General features: G+C 35.5%; 1 protein-coding gene across 2 annotated transcripts in view; it reads left to right on the plus strand.

The window, feature by feature from the left end:
• RFX7 (regulatory factor X7) overlaps window positions 1-18371 on the plus strand; it is a 135167-nt gene that overhangs the window by 72842 nt on the left and 43954 nt on the right. For both annotated transcript variants that reach the window (XM_030318117.1, XM_030318118.1), the window contains 2 exons: window positions 15121-15203; window positions 17026-17148. In XM_030318117.1, coding sequence (XP_030173977.1) covers window positions 15121-15203; window positions 17026-17148 — 206 coding nt within the window. The remainder of the gene's footprint in view (window positions 1-15120; window positions 15204-17025; window positions 17149-18371) is intronic.

An 18371-nucleotide genomic window follows, 5' to 3' on the forward strand; every position in this document is an offset into this window, starting at 1 on the left:
AAGATTAGACAACCTTTGCTTACCTTTTTTCTCATTAGTTGGAAAGATAAAGGCTTAAAACCAAGAATAAGGGAGGGTATTTTAAACCATTTGAGTCCATATTTGAAACCTGTCAGGAGGAGTATGCTGCCTGACTTCTAGGGCTCTCTAACGGACTAACTGACCAATATTGCAAAAGGACTCAAAACAAAAAACAAACAAACAAAAAAAAAACTGTTTTACAGAACTGTGCTATAAATCCTGGGATAGGGTTTATTCATGTGAAAGTTGACCAAAAGAGAACTTTGTAGGATTATCATTAAGAGGGAGAAGTGGTAAGTGACACAGAATTGCCTGAAGACTATTCCTTTTAGAGGGTTGGAGAAACCTGAAACTGGGTGACAAATGCCATCATTTAGACCATTCAAGTAGTGAGGCAGGTTCCCTCCAGAGGAGAGCTCTCAGGAGGGTCCTCTTGCAAGGGAGTACAATAGAAAACTTGAAAAAGTGAACTTGTGATGAATCTGTATTAAGTGTGTCCTAGGTTCTGAATATTGATTCATTAATCCTTTAAAGACTCTGTCTCCCACTCCCACTAGAATAGTGTTTGTCCTCCCTAAGGAAATGAACAAAAATTAAAAGACTAAACTATGTTTTAAAAAACTTTATCTCTTGGGACGCCTGGGTGGCTCAGGCAGTTGACTTCGGCTCAGGTCATGATCTCGCAGTTCATGAGTTTGAGCCCCACATTGGGCTCTGTGCTGACAGCTCAGAACCTGTAGCCTGCTTCCGATTCTGTGTCTCCCTCTCTCTCTCTCTCTGTCTCAAAAATAAATAAACATTAAATAAACATTGCACTCTGTCTTTCTCAAAAATAAATAAACATTAAAAAAATTAAAAAATAAAAAACTACCTTTTTAGTGAGCACCAAAGCCTTTAGTGAGCACCAAAGGTTGTTTTCAGGTAAAGCAACCAACTTTCTGGGCACATATGAGTTGTCCATTACAAAATCTAAAACCTAAAAATAGCATCACAAAAAAGGCACCAAATACCCCATCTGAAAAATCCTGTTTAGCATAGTAGTAAGTTCATTAGAACAGGCAAGGATAAAGCCAAGCAAGAAGTCTGTCTGTGGGAAGTTTGTTCGTTTATCAGATATCAGAGATCCCTATGTGGAAGTTCAGCAGTACCTGGATCCTCACCAGGGTTGTATTTGGAGCACTGCAATAGAGGATATTTCCCTGGCTATTCTAGTATCATTTCATCTTGGCTTATAGCATCTTTTTAATATGGCTTTCTCTGAATCTAAGTACATTCCTGGATTTTAAAACATATGCTAACTCAGATATGGACTGGATGGTAATAACAAGCAGGTCTTTCCAGCAAATCAAGCTTCTTAGTGCTTATGGCCCTGGAAGGAATCAGCACTTAACCCTGTAGACCAGAGGAACTAATCTAGAGAACCACAGGCTAGATCTGTTCCACAGAGGTGTTTTGTTTGGCCCACGTTGACATTTTTTAAATTTCATATTGGTTACCACATTTCAAAATTGGGAGAGTTCACAGAAAAAAAATTGTGTGTTTGGTTTCTCTTGAAAACTCAGGGCACTAAGTCCTTACTTCCATATGACAACAGTTACTAGGCTTCGGTAGCAGTTACCCCTTTCTTTCAAACATGATCTGTACTCTCCAGTCTTCTCAATTCCCACCAGGCTTTTGTTCCTTAGCATAAATACATTTCTTCCCTATAGTCTGTTTTTAATCATTTGCGTTACCTGCCTGGCATTTGAATTTGTGACCTCTGTGTTAGATTCTTTTGGGGCAAGGTTCTTCTGAGAGTCATTCTTTACAGGGTTGAGGGAGCCATAATGATATGTATGAGGACAGACAGAAGACAGCCTCTCTTTTTGTCTCTTAGTAATGTGGGCTCTCTTTACTGTCTGTTCTTGCAACATTACAACAGCTAGTCAATAGAAATCAAAAGTAGGGTAGAACAAAGAATTATGGTGGCTCTTTTGAGAGTCTTTCCCATTGGTTAGCCATTGTGCGAAACATTTTCATGTCTTATTTCCCACTGAAACTTTCCCTGACCACTCTACTTTAAATTGTATCCCTTTCCAAAACTTTTTCTTCATAGCATTTATCATAATCATGTAACATTTGTTTCATTTTTGAATTTCGTTGATTGTCAGGGTGCCTGGGTAGCTCAGTTGGTTAAGCATCCGACTCTTGATTTTGGCTCAGGCTGTGATCTTGTGGTCTTTGGGTTCGAGTCCTACTTTGGGCTCTGAGCTGTCAGATGCTTGGGTTGCTTTCTCTGTCTCTCTCTCTCTCTCTCTCTCTCTCTCTCTCCCCCTCTCTGCGTCTCTCAAAAATGAATAAATAAACTTTAAAAATAAATAAATCAATTTTGTTGATTGTCTCTCCCTTTGTATTAAAATTTAAGGTCATGCCTAAAGCATAGTAAACACTCAGTGCTGGATGAATGAATGAATGTTCTCATTTAATTTTTAAACTTTTCAAGTCTATCCCATGGTTAATGTCTTTGGTTGGAAGCCAGTTATTTGAGTGTGCCTACTGCTGAAGTGAGTGGGCAGGAACTAAAAGATGTATGCAACATGAGAATGTAGTATATCTGCTCCTTGAGAACCAAACTAATGCTGTTAGAGTGGGACTAAGACAGACGGTACTCTGGTGGACATAATTTTCAATAACTTGCCCAAGGAACAATTTTTAAAGAAGAGGCATATGGGGGTGTCTGGGTGGCTCAGTTGGTTAAGCATCTGACTTCAGTTCAGGTCATGATCTCACGGTTCATGAGTTTGAGCTCCACATTGGGCTCTGTGCTGACAGCACAGAGCGTGAAGCCTGCTTTGGATTCTGTGTCTCCCTCCCTCTCTGCCCCTCTCCTGCTCATGCTCTCTCTCTCTCAAAAATAAATAAACATTTTAGGGGCGCCTGGGTGGCGCAGTCAGTTAAGCGTCCGACTTCAGCCAGGTCACGATCTCGCGGTCCGTGAGTTCGAGCCCCGCGTCGGGCTCTGGGCTGATGGCTCAGAGCCTGGAGCCTGTTTCCAATTCTGTGTCTCCCTCTCTCTCTGCCCCTCCCCCGTTCATGCTCTGTCTCTCTCTGTCCCAAAAATAAATAAACGTTGAAAAAAAAAATCATTTTAAAAAAAATAATAAAAATAAATAAACATTTTAAAAAAGAAGAAGAAGAAGAAGAAGAAGAAGAAGAGGAGGAGGAGGAGGTACTTGTCCTCTCCTGCCCTCCAGAGGTGTTTAATACGTCATTGAGGGGGCATGTATGAGGTCAATACAACTGGAAGGCTTCCTTCCTCCTTTCCCTCCTTTACAGGAGAAATCATGCTTTCTGACCCCACATCCTTTCTGTGATGAATGCTAAATGGTGAATGAATGCTAAATGGTGACTAAGGTCAATTTACTAACCCAGACTTGATTGAAACAAAAAACTTTGTTTGCAGTATCTAATTAAAATACATTGTAGCTTGAAAAAGGCTCATTGTTATGGGGTTTATCTTGGGATGTGACCCTAGGGTTACTGTTAGTAAGTAAAGACCTATTTCAGAATCTGACTTTTTCCTTTCAGTCACTTGGTAAAGAAATGGGTAACTTTCAAAAGAAAGCATTTTTGTGTAGAATTTACCGGGGCAGGGTAGAAGACTTAACAAAAGGGCCAGATTTAAATAGCTGGTTTTGTTTTTTGAGTATCATAAAGAAATAATCTGTACAAGGCCAAGCCATTTAGAGGATATTGAACCTTTTATTTTATTTTATTTTTTTACATTAATCATGAGTTACTTTATCCTCTCTTTGTACGGGAGGACAATATAGTCATAATGTGGTTTGTTTGGTTTTTTTTCCTCCTGTTAAGGACTCAAGTGGACCAAATTGCCAGTAAGGCCCAAATCATGAGTTCTAGTAATTCTTCTCTTTCATAATTGTTAAGAATGCCCTAACCATTGTCAGCTAGTTTTCAAATTCATTTTATTGTCACAAAGAAAAATAGGAAAGAATAACAGCTATCTCTCACCATTACCTGAAAGAAACACAATTTTATTACTATCTCTATATTCATAACAATGGCATAACACAACAAAAGCATAGTCTCATAGCAAACAAATGAATTGTTATAGGATTCTAGTTTTTCTGTCTTTGCATTTTCAGTCATTTCAAACTTGCAGAAAAGTAAACTAAGGAAAAAAAAAAGGAAAGTTTATTAGAAACAGAGATAGCAATTACAGAACTGAATTTTCATCTCTATGGCCTACACTTTTGCTGAAGCTGTAGCTTTAAAATCTTGAAGAATCAACTAGAAATCCATTTTAGAACATAATAGCTGCGCTCTTGGGGACCATTCTTTCTTCCCATGCTGAAAAAATTAAAAACAAAGTGACTAGAAAGACCTAAACTTTATCCTTCTTGTTAGTGCCACCCCTCCAACCCCAACCATTGGTAGAACCCTGGGGTCTTTTTGTAAGGGATGCAGAAATGTTGATAGTAACCTTTGCCTCACCTAAGTGATCCAGAGAAGTACTAAATGATCATCCCATGTTGATCACTTGTTTGTAGAATTTAACTGTGGGTACTAGTGCCCTCCTCTGAGTCCTGTATCGAAGGGACCCAAATCTATCAATTTACGTGCCCTCTGCCTGTTTGAACCCTAGGACCTACTATATGAATATTTTAGCAATATGCCCTTGTCTCAGATTTTGTTTAATCTTTGGTCATCTGGGCACTTATGTAGCCATGACACTTGCTACCATGTTACTCATTATTTCAGTTTCAGAGTTGCAGCTTCCTTCTTTATTATTAAGCCCTTAAAACACACACATACAAAAACCAGTATATTTTAAAGTACATTCGTTAAAATGACCACTGTTAGATACAGTTAGATATTTGGATGTCCTTGGCAATGTCTTTAACTTTTTTTTTCATGATTTAATCTGTTTCCAATTTTATGTGCAGAACTTTCCTAACCTATGACACAGTATCTTCTCAGAAATACCTTACTTACCCACTTGCAGTGTGAATTTTCCGGTGCTTACCTTGCAGCCCTTCAGGGCTTCTTGATGTGGGAAGTTCTCTAGGTCTGATTGTAGTTGAGGCAAGCTGAAGGGGGGTTTTTGTTCATTAGTTTGTTTTCAGATGGCCATGGATTCTTTAATTCACCCAGCAGAATTAGAAGAAAGTAAGAAATTTTGGGTTTCGCTGGAGTTTGCTTGTCAGCCTTGCTTTACTTTTTCTAAGCTGTCCCTTAGTAATTGATGTCTTTCAAATGAACTCAGGTCACATTCCTTATCTCAGAGCAGAATATTTTGAACAGAAATTTAAACCATTTTCATTTTATATCTAAATCAGTAAATTTACAAATAGAGTAAATTCTCACAATAATACAAATATAATAAAAATTACTCTTCCCATTTGATTTATATTTTCTAGGACTGAGAATAGAAAAATAATTTCATCTTACATTGTTTGTAGCAGGTAGCTCAAAAGAAGATCGCATCCCGTCCCCATGCCCACTATGGTTCTATCATAGCAAGTTAGGAAACTGAAAATTAAGAATTCTAAGAAACAAGGATTGAAAAATAAGAGTCCTCATACCTTGACCTTTTTCTCTGTCTTCCTTATTCAATCCTGTGGGAGGACAGCTTTCACAACTGCTCGGGCCTGAGAGAATATAATATCAGGTATGTGATTGTTTCCATCAATTAAAAAAAGCTATAAAAAAAGCTTCTACTTTCCCCCTTTTAGTCCTTCTGTCAGTGATGCTGGTGAAGAGGACTTTTAGTTCTGTGCTCTTGAATTAGTGTCACCTGAGGGGAAGAAATTGGATTTTTTTTTTTTACATTTTGTTTTGTTTTTTGCTTTTTTGTTCAAAAAATTAAAGGCAAATTCGAGCATGATTATCCTATCAGTGTATATATTTTCCCTCCATACATGATTAACTGAAGAAACAGTCAAGCTGGAGAATTTAGGTTTCTGGATTTTAAGCTGACTGTGCTAAATATAAATTGAAATTGAAACTTTTTAAAAAGACCTTTTTCTGATACCAGTTTGAAAAGTAAAGATTAAAGAATAATTATGGACATGATACCCTGGTTGGTCATCTTCCACCAGAACTCAGTCATTGTCAACCTAGCCAGTTCTTTGAAGGGTATTTATACATCTCAATGGAAGAATTTCTTCTTCTGGAAATAAAAATGATCCTCAGATGTCATTTCACCATCAAGGATCTACCTGAAAACTTCTCAATTAAGCCTTTAATTGTTATGCTCTTTTAAGCATCAGCCCTTTCCCAGTTCTATGACCTTATTAAAACAAAACAAAACTCTGAATAACACCTGAGAGGGAAGTCTCATAACAAGAAACACATCACTATAGAGAATTGATTTCAAACCGGAGAAATTCCTTTTTTTTTTAACATGAAATTATAGAGCAAACCTGATTCAAGATGCTCCCTAAAAACAGGAGCAGATCTCTCCATTCAGACTACCTTGTAACTATATCCATGATAGTAAATACTGGGAACATATTTCTTTTCCATCTGCTGAAAGGGCTTCAAGTTCTGGTAATCAGACGTTTGAAATTCTACCTGGGTCTCAGTAATCCATCCTGTATGTATTGGTAGTTTAGAGGCAGATGTCCTGAGCATATAAGCAGAAACACTAAAAATAAACTCAGTTTTTGAATTATAGAATATTTTTTCAAGTCTTTTTAATTACAGGAGACAAGTGGAACGTTACACATTTTGTTCCAAGTCCAACCTAGGAAAAGCTTTTATTTCTGACCTATTCTGCTTAAATTGATTCCTCTCTGTCTAGTACTAGCACAGTGGTTGTCAGAAGTAATTTCTAATTTCTATTTCATCTTGATGGCTTAGGAAGGAATAGTATCAACTCTCTTCTGCATTTACCCAACAGAAAGTCAGCACTGGCAGAACGTGGTCTTTAATAACTTATGGGCAAATGTGTCGCTTACATATAAAATCTAGGAGCCTTGCTCTTACAATGTACCTCCTAAGTTAGTGGAGGTCACCAAGCTAAATAATTTGATAGAATTTGAATAATAAACTCTTCCAGCAAAACCTTTTAAGCAATTAAATTAATTCAGAATAATATTTGTATAATAATAATAATAATATCTATTATAAATATATTTTATAAACTGCTTTTAATCCTCACAAAAATTTTATGAGCATTTTATACAGATTACTCAGCTTGAACAGCTTGCCTAATATCACAAAGCTAATGAGTGCAAATCTGGAATTTGGCTCTAAGCCTTCTAATTCTATATTCTACACCTTACTACTCTATCTCACTGCTTTAGATAAATTGAACTTGAAGGGTCAGTCTATCAAGCTCAAGTAGCAGCTGCTGCTTTCATTTATAACATATAATATAGGTCATATTCATATTATTTATCAATAGGAAATGTGCCTCTTAAACTCAGATTTATAAAAGCTCTATCAAAGATGCTTTATTACTATATTAATCAGCTACTGGATGATATTTTTATATGAACAGTCTGTGACACAAGTTCAAGAACAATCAGTGAATCATACATTTTGCTATATTACTCTTAAAGATAAATTGTTTTTTTTCTAAATTAAATTCCACCTCAGAAAAAGGTGTTTTTACGTGCTAAAAGTAAAAATTGCATCCCTTTTTAAACTTGTGAGTAGACAAGAATCCCATAGTAGATGGAGCATGAAAAATAAGGGAATTGGTGAATTATTCAATAAATTATACTGAACATTTAGCTATCCTTGTGGGAAAATTGTAATTAGAACCGTACTTTATATGAGAAAAATAAATCCCGGGGGAATTAAAGACTTAACTGTGAAAAACAAAACTTTAAAAAGAAAATGAGGGATATCTTTATGACATTGGGACAGGGAAGGATCTTAAGACACAAAAAGCACAGGTTATCAATGAAAAGATTGATATATTTGACTTCCTGGAAATTAAAAACTTCTCTGCATCAAAGACTCGAAAAACAAAATGAAAAGACAAGCTACAACTAGGAAAATGTAATAGCAGCACTTATAGCCAATGGCGGATTAGTACATGGACTATGACAAATATCCTCATTTTTAAATGTTCTTCAACTGTGGTTCCTTGGATAAGATACTCTAACTAGCAGTATCAGCATCACTGAACTGAATGTATTAGGAATCAGGATTCTCTGGCCCCCACTCAAGACCTACTGAATCAGAAACTCTGGAGTTTTTAACAGGCTCTCCAGGTGATTCTGATGCATGCTAAAATTTGATAGCAATTATATTAGAGTAAACTCAAATGATAAAAAAATATGAAAAGATCCTCAGTCCCACCTTCAATCAGAAAATGTAAGACAGTGAAATACTTTTTCATACCCATAAGAGTGGCTAACATTTAAATCTTAAGCTTTAACAGAGATACAGAAAAATTGTAGCTTTGGTGCTGAAAATATAAATTGGCACAACAGTTTTGGGGGAGCAATTTGGAAATGCCCAATAAAGTTGAAGATATGCACCCTTTATGGCCAGGTATTTCTACTTTTAAGTATGTACCATAGAAAAAGCTCTTGCACAAAGATACAGCAGTCACAAATAAAGGATTTTTATTGTAGCACTATTTGAAATAGTGAAACTTTATGATAACTGTCTGTCAGTAAAGAAATGAACATATTGGTTTTTTTTATCCATGTAGTTGCTGTATAATCTGTTTAAAAGTGAAAGAATTTTGGAGCAAATGTGGCAAAAAGTTAGCGTCTTTTAAATATGACTAGTGATGCATATGTACCTGCTTCCTGTATGTTGTTTGAAATACTTTATAATTTTAAATTAAAAAAAAAAACTAAATGGGATATTAAAGTATTAGAAGGATTCCCATCTGGCTCTGTCTTATCTTTCAGGATTCTGCTTCAAAAGGTGATTGACTTTGGGCAAACCAGAATCTTCAATCTAGTTGAGGGGGAAGGTGTAACTAGACACTGAAAATCATTTTTTGAATAGTAAATGCAAAAAAAGCAGTAAGTGCAAATTAATTGGGTATAAATTCTTGAATAATTGCTGTGGCCCAAAGTAGAGGGACAAAGGCATATATTACAGGATCATGTGTCCAAAATCATTAGAGTTGAATTTTTAACTAGTTTTTTGTTTGTTTTTGTTTGTTCGTTTTTAGAAATAAAAGTTAAGTGGAAGAGAACATGAAGGCTGTATCTTCTAAAGTGGTGCTTCTCAACCTTTTTTTTTTTTTAGCTTATATCCCATTTTGATAAATATAAATATCTTATATCCATGATTAATTTAATTTGAAATTTCACAATAAGTTAAATGCCATTTTAAAAATGATTGAGTAAAAGATTTTGTGATTACAGAAAGGAATCCTTTCCCCCTCCTCACATTTTTATCTACATATAGAAAAGGGATCTTCAGTTCTTTCAAAAGTGCTAGAAGGAAAAGTCTAACTTTCTGTATTACTCAAGATGGGCTAGTCTGTGCTGCCATAACAAAGTATGCCTGAAATACCAGTGGCATAACTGCAAAAATTTACTTTCATTCACATTATATGTACAGCACAAATCATTGGAGGTCCTTGCTCCACGTGGTCCCTTGGGAACCCACATTGAGACACTGCATCTTACAGTTTCACCAGTGAAATACATGGCTTCCAAGGTTCACAAAGGGAAGAAAAGAACAGAGTTGACACATTGATTCTTAATTATGTCAGCTGAGAAATGAAATAATCATTTCTGCTCGGTTCACGGCTGCAAAGGAAGCTGAGAAGTGTAGGTGAGCAAGTGGAATGTTTGATGAGCACTGTCTCTATCCCTTGTTCTCTTTACCACTTTACTTGCACCTCATAGAAGGAATTAGATAGCTCCATGCTACTAGTTCCTGGTGTGAATGAATATTCTTTATCAGCCAAAGCTTCAGAAGGGAAGGGGATTGAATGTAGGACTTGAATACCAAACTCTACCTTGAACCTCCAAAAGTAACTTGATTTTGTATACCTTACATTTATACCTATTTTCCCCCTCTGGATCACATGATATCAAACTGAATGCTGAATCTGATTGTTTGCTACAGGCTCTTCTGTTCAGGATGTGAAAGATCAAAGCACTAACTAGGTCATGTGCAAAATTAAGTTTAAAGTGGTTTCCTGGAAGGTTTTTGACATCTAAATCAAACTTTAGTTCAAAGATTTCCTTTTGTATGTCTTCATACAAAGATTGAAATGTGTGAGAGAGAGGTCCTCATAAGCTTTTAGAAGAAACCTTCAATCACAATAGTAGGAAATTATCACCATGGTTCATTCAACCAACTAGATAATATTTGAGGTAAACTTGAAATCATTTTCAATAATTTTGCTTTGAGACTTAACTTCTTCAATTAAAGAAAATGAAAACTTTAAAGCCTATGGAATAAGGATGTTGATGTTTGTTATTTGAAGTTTAAAGTCAAGTATTCAGATATATCTGTCAAATATGTCAAGCTCTTGCAAATTGTAATTTTTTTTATTGCCCTAAAATACACAGCACAAAAAATTTACATGTAGTGATACTTAGTTTTTAAGTTGGAGAGAGGGGGGAGAGAGAGAGAGAGAGAGAGAGAGAAAGAGAGCTCGTGCATGCGCAGGAGGGGCAGAGAGAGACACAGAGAGAATCCCAAGTAGGCTCTGTGCTATCAGCATGGAGTCTGACGTGGGGCTCGACCCCATGAACCGTGAGATCATGACCTGAGCTGAAATCAAGAGTCGGACACTTAACCAACTGAGCCACTCAGGTGCCCCTGTGATACTTACTTAGTATATTCACAATATTGCATAACCACCACCTCTATCTAGTTCCAAAACATTTTCATCACCCCAAAAGGAAACCCATGAAGCAATCAGTTCTCATACTCCCCCGGTTGCCACTAATCTTTCTCTGTGGAATTGCGTATTCTAGATACTTCATAGAGGTACAATCATATGTGGCCTTTTGTGTCTGGCTTCTTTCACTTAGCATAATGTGTTCAGGGTTCATCCATGTTGCAGCATGTATCAGTACTTCATTCTTTTTCAAGCTAAATTTTAAAATTACAGCTTTTAAAAGTTTCGGCAGTTGGTCTTTTTTCTAATGTTCTAAAAATGGAGCAACTTTGTTCTTCATTTCATAAATCCAGCCAAACGTACTTCTTTTTGACAACCAACAAATCTCAACGTGGGACAGAAAAACATGTTTCTTGACATTTAAATCTTCACAAAGCATAGCAAATAATCTGATGTTTAACATATTTGCAACATATTTTTGCCTTGATTATCAAGCAAGGCTAAGTCTTCTGCACCACTAGTCATTGTTTTGGAAGCCAATGATTATCTTTAAGTGACACATTATCTCTGAAGCCAAAAATTTTCATGGTGAACTCAGCCTTGCTAGACCTCAATGCCATCACTACACACTTGAGTCATTTGTTCCCGTTTGCTTCACAGAATTTTGATATCAGGTTTAGCAAATTCTCCATATTTTTTCTTCTATGTGTTGAGTCCCACATAATAGATGAAATAGGAATCAGTAGTTAACTTTTCATTGTTTTAAAGGCAAAAAAACCCAAAATAGGACAGTGAGGTTGATCTTTTTCAAAAATATTTTTCTGACTTCTGTCTTTAAATCCCTTCTTTGGCACTTTCTCCTAATTTGGATTATGTTCTGAATTCCTTCTGGAATTTCTCCTCTTTTCTGGAATTTCTTCTCTTTTTTCCTCTAGTATATGTTAAATTTGCAAATTATAGAATCCAAGGTTTCTCAAGCTCTATGAAGTTTTTTTATTCTTAGTCATCAAAAATGATATTTTTTCCTTTTCTTATTGAGGTATAATTAATGTGACATGATATTAGATTCAGGTGTACAATATAATGAGTCCTCATTTGTATATATTGCAAAATAAGTAAGCCCAGTTGACACACAGTAAGTCCATTTGACATTCATCACCATATGTAGCTACAAAAAAATATTTTTTGGTAAGAACTTTCAAGATCCACTCACTAAGCTATGTTCAAATATGTGATACAGTAGTATTTTTTAAAGATTTTATTTATAAGTAATCTCTACACCCAGTGTGGGGCTTGAACTCACAACCTGATATCAGGAGTCACACACTCTACTGACTGAGCCAGCCAGGCACCCCTATAATACATTAGTATTAATTTTTGTCACCATTCTGCACATTGCATCCCCATGACTTTCTCATTTTATGACTCGAAGTGTGTTCCTTTTGACTCCCTTCACCCATTTTGCCCATGCCCTGCCACCTGCCTCAGGCTATTACCAATCTATCTCTATCCATGAGCTTGGGTTTTTTTTGGTTTTATTTGTTTATTGTTCAGATTTCACATATAAATGAGATCATATGTTATATACCTTTTTCTGTCTGACTTATTTCACTTAGTATAATGCCTTCAAGGTCCATCCATGTTATCATAAACTTATGGCAAGATTTCATTATTTTTTATGGCTGAATAGTATTCTGTTTTATACACACACATATACTGCATTTTCTTTATCCAAAAATGATGATTTGCACTACATTTTCTCAGGCTTTGTACATAATAAGGTTTTTTGGTAACATAATCTACGTTGGATTTAATATGATAAGGATTGTTGTGATTAACTGGGTGATGTTAATAATACTCAACAGAAAGTATTTTAGGAACTATTTTTAAGTTTATTTATTTTGAGAGAGAGGGAAAGACAGAATTCCAAACAGGCTCCATGCTGTCAGTGCAAAGCCTGATGCAGGGCTCGAACTCACTAACCATGAGAGATCATGACCTGAGCCAAAATCAAGATGCTCAACTGGGTGAGCCAGCAAGGTGCCCCTAGTTTTGTACGTTTTTAGTAATGACAAATCTTTGTAAGTTCCTTAAGGACAAGGACTGTTGCATTGTTCATATGTGTATGAACATAGGTTCATACATAGGTTCACTGTAAGTTTGTAATTACTGTAAATCATTTGTGAAACATGGCAGAAAATAAAATTGGTGAATGAGTAAATGAATCCTCCTTTATTGTTAAAAGACAGACAACTGAAGACTTAGACTAATGTAGGGGCAGAGAAAATAAAGAGACTTGGAAGAATGTGTGGGAAAGACTTAAGAGGACTAAATGAAGGATTAAAGTGGAGAGCATGACAAGGAATAAAATTAAGCATGCTCCAAAACTGAATTCTGGGGATCTGGAGAAAAGAAAGTGTTAAGTAACAGTTGGGAAGAAAATGTCTATTTGTGTTTTGGTTTTTCCTTTGTTGAGAGGAGAGTTATACATGGTATTGTGGATAAATATATTAGGTATTAGAGTGAGAGCTAATTGCAAAAATTCCCATAAAACAGTAGAATGAAAAATACGTAGATTTTTGTGGATGAATTCTAGGATTAAACTGTTTTATAGATAAATCCTGGTGAGACTAAGAATAGGCTAAGTTATATCATTTTAAACTTTTTTAAAATTGGATATGTGTTTAAGCTGTGCTTTATTAGGTAAGAATAAATTCTGTTACCAGGAGTACCAATTATTTGTCCACATTTTCAATTGCAATGGACTTCTTTTAGGCTACCACAATTTCACTGTATTATTTTTGTAACAGAGTTTGTGGCACATTTAAAGCTACTTTTGGCAAACTGAGCTGCGAAAGAAAGTTCTACAGTCCTCTGTATAGCAGAAATTATTTTAAAGTGTAGGTTTAGAGACAAAATGATGTAGTTGCAGAATAGCTACAGCTTATTTTACAGGTAGGTTCTCCAAATAGCAGCCATGGTTGTAGCTCTGTGAATAATTAAATCTGCATTGTGTGGAAAGGTTTGTTGGTAGTACTTCAGTATTTTAAACTTCATTTCTGCCCCTGTATGAGAGTATCATCATCAGTCACATGTTGTAGGTTTTTGAGAATTAGAAAAGGATCATAGAAGTCCTGTCATCCGTCTCACAGATGTAAGGAAAATTTGCCAGAGCACTGAAGTTTCATAGCCAGTTAAATGGTTAAGTTAAGACTAACGAATGAATATTCTTTTGACTTCTAGTCTCGACCTTTCCTCTAATACTATTTTGTCTAAGCATTGATTTTATTTATACCTAGAATATAAGAATTAATAGGAAATTACCATTTTCTTTTAGTAACTTTTTATGTGAGATATATTTATCAAACAACTTCTCTATTATTTTACTGATAAGAAAAAAGCCTTTATTTTTTCTTTGGCAGGTGACTCATCTAGTTTAAATTTAAACAGTCAATATGTTTTTAATTGTTATTATTTTTATTGAAGTATAGTTGACTCACAATGTTGCATTTGTTTCAGGCGTACAACATAGCGATTTGACAAGTCTATATGTTACACTATGCTCACAAGTGTAGCTACCATCTGTCACCATACAATACTATTAAAATGCCACTGACTATATTCCCTATGCTATACCTTTCGTCCCTGTGGTTTATTAATTCCATAACTGGAAGCCTGTACTTCCAGTCCCCTTCACCTGTTTTGCTCATCCCCCTACCTCCTCCCTTCTAGCAGCCACCAGTTTGTTCTCGGTATTTATGGGTCTGTTTCTGCTCATTTTTGCTTGTTTTATTTTTTAGATTCCACATATGAGTGAAATCACATGGTATTTATCTTTCTCTGACTTATTTCACTTAGCTTAACACCTTCTCGTTCCATCCATGTTGTCACAAATGGCAAGATCTCATTCTTTTTTATAGCTGAGTAATATTCGTGTGTGTGTGTGTGTGTGTGTGTGTGTATACACACACACACACACACACACACACACCCCTCATCTTTTTTGTCCATTCATCTATCACTGGACACTTAGGTTGCTTCTGTATCTTGGCTATTATAGATAATGCTGCAGTAACCATAGGTGTTCATCCTTTTGAATTTATGGTTTCATTTTCTTTGGGTAAATATCCAGTAGTGGAATTACTTACTAGATCATATGGGATTTCTACTTTTAAGTTTTTAAGAAACATCTATATTGTTTTCCACAATGGCTGTACCAATTTACATTCCTACCAGTAGTACACAGGTATTAGTAAATTTTGTTGAGGGATAAACAAGTGTTTTTAAAATGATATTTCTTTTTAATCTTTTGTAACCAGAAAGAAGTTGAGAACTTTACAGACCTGGAGAAACTCTACCTCTACCTTCAGCTGCCTTCTGGTCTCAGCAATGGAGAGAAAAGGTATATCTCTTATTTTTTGCCTTAATTATAGTGTTTGTAGGACATCCCTAAGAACTGTGCGGGGAGTGTGTGTTGTGGTTGTTATTGTCGTGTGCTATTTCTAAAACCATCAGGAAACAGAATGGCAAAACAGGAGATCTTTTTTTTTAGTCTTTGATCATATTTGGGTAAGTGTTTACCTATAGTTTTTTTCTGATTCATTTGTGTACCCTAGTAAATGCTCTGAAATACAATTTGGGTTTTATTTTTTAAACAGATCAATATATTTATGCAGTGTGAGGGATTGTGAAAATTGAACAGAAAAGCAGAAAATAAACAGTTAAGTATTGTAAAGAATGATGTTGCAGGAGTTTTTTGTAGTTACTGCCAGGTAAACAGAGCACAGTATAAAAGAAAAAAAGTGAAATTACATATATGGAACATGAATTTATTTTAAACAGAAGATATTTTAAGTGTGTTTTGGGATATTATTGTATTTTCATTATTAAAAATATTTAATAGGGGCACCTGGATAGCTCAGTCAGTTAAGCATCTGACTCTTGATCACAGCTTAGGTCTTGATCTCAGGTCCTGCATTAAGCCTACATTAAAAAAAAAAAAAATTAATAGTTTCATCCAGAAAATAGAGAAGTTGTTGGTTCATGCATTCTATTCTTAGGTTTATTTACCCTTTTAAGTATTTCTCAAAGTGCATTTCTTTCATGTAAGTTGTACTTAAATTTCTATTACTTTAAAATTGTGTATAAAAAGAAATGGCATGAAAATTCTGTTGCTTTTACCTCTTCTCCCTGAAACCAAATTTCATAACCATTTGAATCATCTTTTTTGTCCTAGAAACTTCTTTAGTATCTTCTTTGGAATTAAATAATTATTATAGGTAGCTGGGATGAATGTCAGAATCAATAGAGGAACTTCCCTCATGCTATCTTGGGTGTCCCTTTTATAGATTTAGTTTATAAATGATGCTGCCCTACAGTAAAAACTGAGGATGTTTAATGGAAGTAATGGCCTGGGGAGGGGACCAGTTAGAGAAGGACTGTAGAGGGAGATTTGTCCTCTCTGGATCTCTCTGGTATGAATTGCATTCTGGAGCATAGAGTGCTTAATAAGATTTCAGAATAGTTACTTGAAAATGCCAAGCAAATAGAAAATAATTGTTTCCATAACTTTTTTTTTTTTAATTTTTTTTCAACGTTTTTATTTATTTTTTGGGACAGAGAGAGACAGAGCATGAACGGGGGAGGGGCAGAGAGAGAGGGAGACACAGAATGGGAAACAGGCTCCAGGCTCTGAGCCATCAGCCCAGAGCCTGACGCGGGGCTCGAACTCACGGACCTCGAGATCGTGACCTGGCTGAAGTCGGACGCTTAACCGACTGCGCCACCCAGGCGCCCCTGTTTCCATAACTTATTTTAAAAGTTTGATGATTTGGTAAGTTAGGTAAATGTATAGGCAAGTAAGTGAGCAAATATCCACTTAATCTGTGTAATTTTCACAGAAACAAATACTTTATGTTGTCAGCGCTCCATCACCTATGCCACTCTAGAGACCATGCATGGGAAGGGATGGTACAGGGATGGAACAGCAATAACTTCAGTCAGTCACTAGCTGTAGAAAATGGCTCACAACCACAGGTGGACAATTTGTATATAGATAATGGGGCATTTACTATATGGCCTGAATTTGGTTTGGTCATTTGTATTTACACGTATTTACAATTGTATTTACATGCAATTCTTTAGTGGAGCTTATAGGCTGTCTCAAAAATTATCAACGAATTGCTGTCTGGTTCAGCTAAAACATGTCTTTGTTTTATGGTTAGTGATCAGAATGCCGTGTCATCTAGTCGGGCACAGCAAATGCATGCCTTTTCTTGGATTCGGAATACCCTAGAAGAACATCCTGAGACTTCATTGCCCAAACAGGAAGTCTATGATGAGTACAAGTAAGTATCATGTGTACACATTAGGCATGCTGATGTGTTAAAGAGCTTAAGCACTATACTTGGGTACAGGGATTTGTTTTATTCTTGGTGAATATCACTCTGGTATATGGGATTTTAACTTAGATACTTCTAAGATTCTTCCTATCTCTAAGCTTCTCTGGTAGCATATATCATAAAGGACAGGATTATTGAATAAAAGGATTCTTTTAGAGTTCTTCTGGATGATAGAAGGGATGTAGGAGGGTAGCATGATGATGGTAAAAGATTGCTAAATAAGAGCGTCTCTGTAGAGTTCTTAAGGGTGACAGAAAGGGTCTACCTAGGTCTAGGACAGTGGAAGGCAATAAATAAGTCAACGTATAAGAGAAAATTAAAACATGTTTTTTATTAAAACTTTTTTAGGGCCTTTTTCATGTGTTCGAAACTTACCCAATGTTTCTCTGTACCAATCAAAAAAAAAAAAAAGATAAGTTTCTGGAATATTGTGAATTACTTATTCATGAATGAGGGAGTTCAGTGACTTGTACATATTAGATGCTCGAATAATGTCGATTGTACAGATAATTTATTTAAATACAGGAAACAAAAGTATAGACTAATGGACCTTTCTGGTTAAAAAAATTTAATAGTTGCCAAGTCTAGTTTTGTTTAACATTTTTTATAATTGATACTGAAAATGGAATTTATTCTGGCAGAGTAAATAAAAACAACATTCTCTGGGTATTTAAATGTCAAACCACCAACGATTCATGTGTTGTACTTCTACAGTTTGAAAGAAAAGTGTCAAATGCTGTTGTTAACCAGTGTAAAATGATGCAAAGGGACTACACTACCACACTTACTATGCTTTCTAGAAAGGAAACTTATCTTCATTCAAAATTCTGATTCCTTAACCTTAAGGAACATAGAGCCAGAGAAAGTCTGGAGAAAAATGTCTGAAATAATCAAGGGAACAAAGTTAAACTGAAGAGCTTTAGATTTTTTCTCTTTAAGAAAAGCTTAGATTTTTTTTCTTTTTAAGAAAAGCTAAGAGTACATGTGACCCAAGTCTGTAAAGTTCATTCTCTTAGCTTATAACAACCTGTCAAATACCTGCTATGTGCCAGAACCTGTATTAAGTTCTGAAGATATAATGAATAAGATATAGTCCCTTCCACTGGTGAAAATTCTGTTATGTATTTATAGTAAGTGTTAATTTTTCACTAAATCCAGATAATTATAAC

Source organism: Lynx canadensis, chromosome B3 (assembly GCF_007474595.2).
Source record: "Lynx canadensis isolate LIC74 chromosome B3, mLynCan4.pri.v2, whole genome shotgun sequence".
In the NCBI taxonomy this organism is placed as follows: Eukaryota; Metazoa; Chordata; class Mammalia; order Carnivora; family Felidae; genus Lynx; species Lynx canadensis.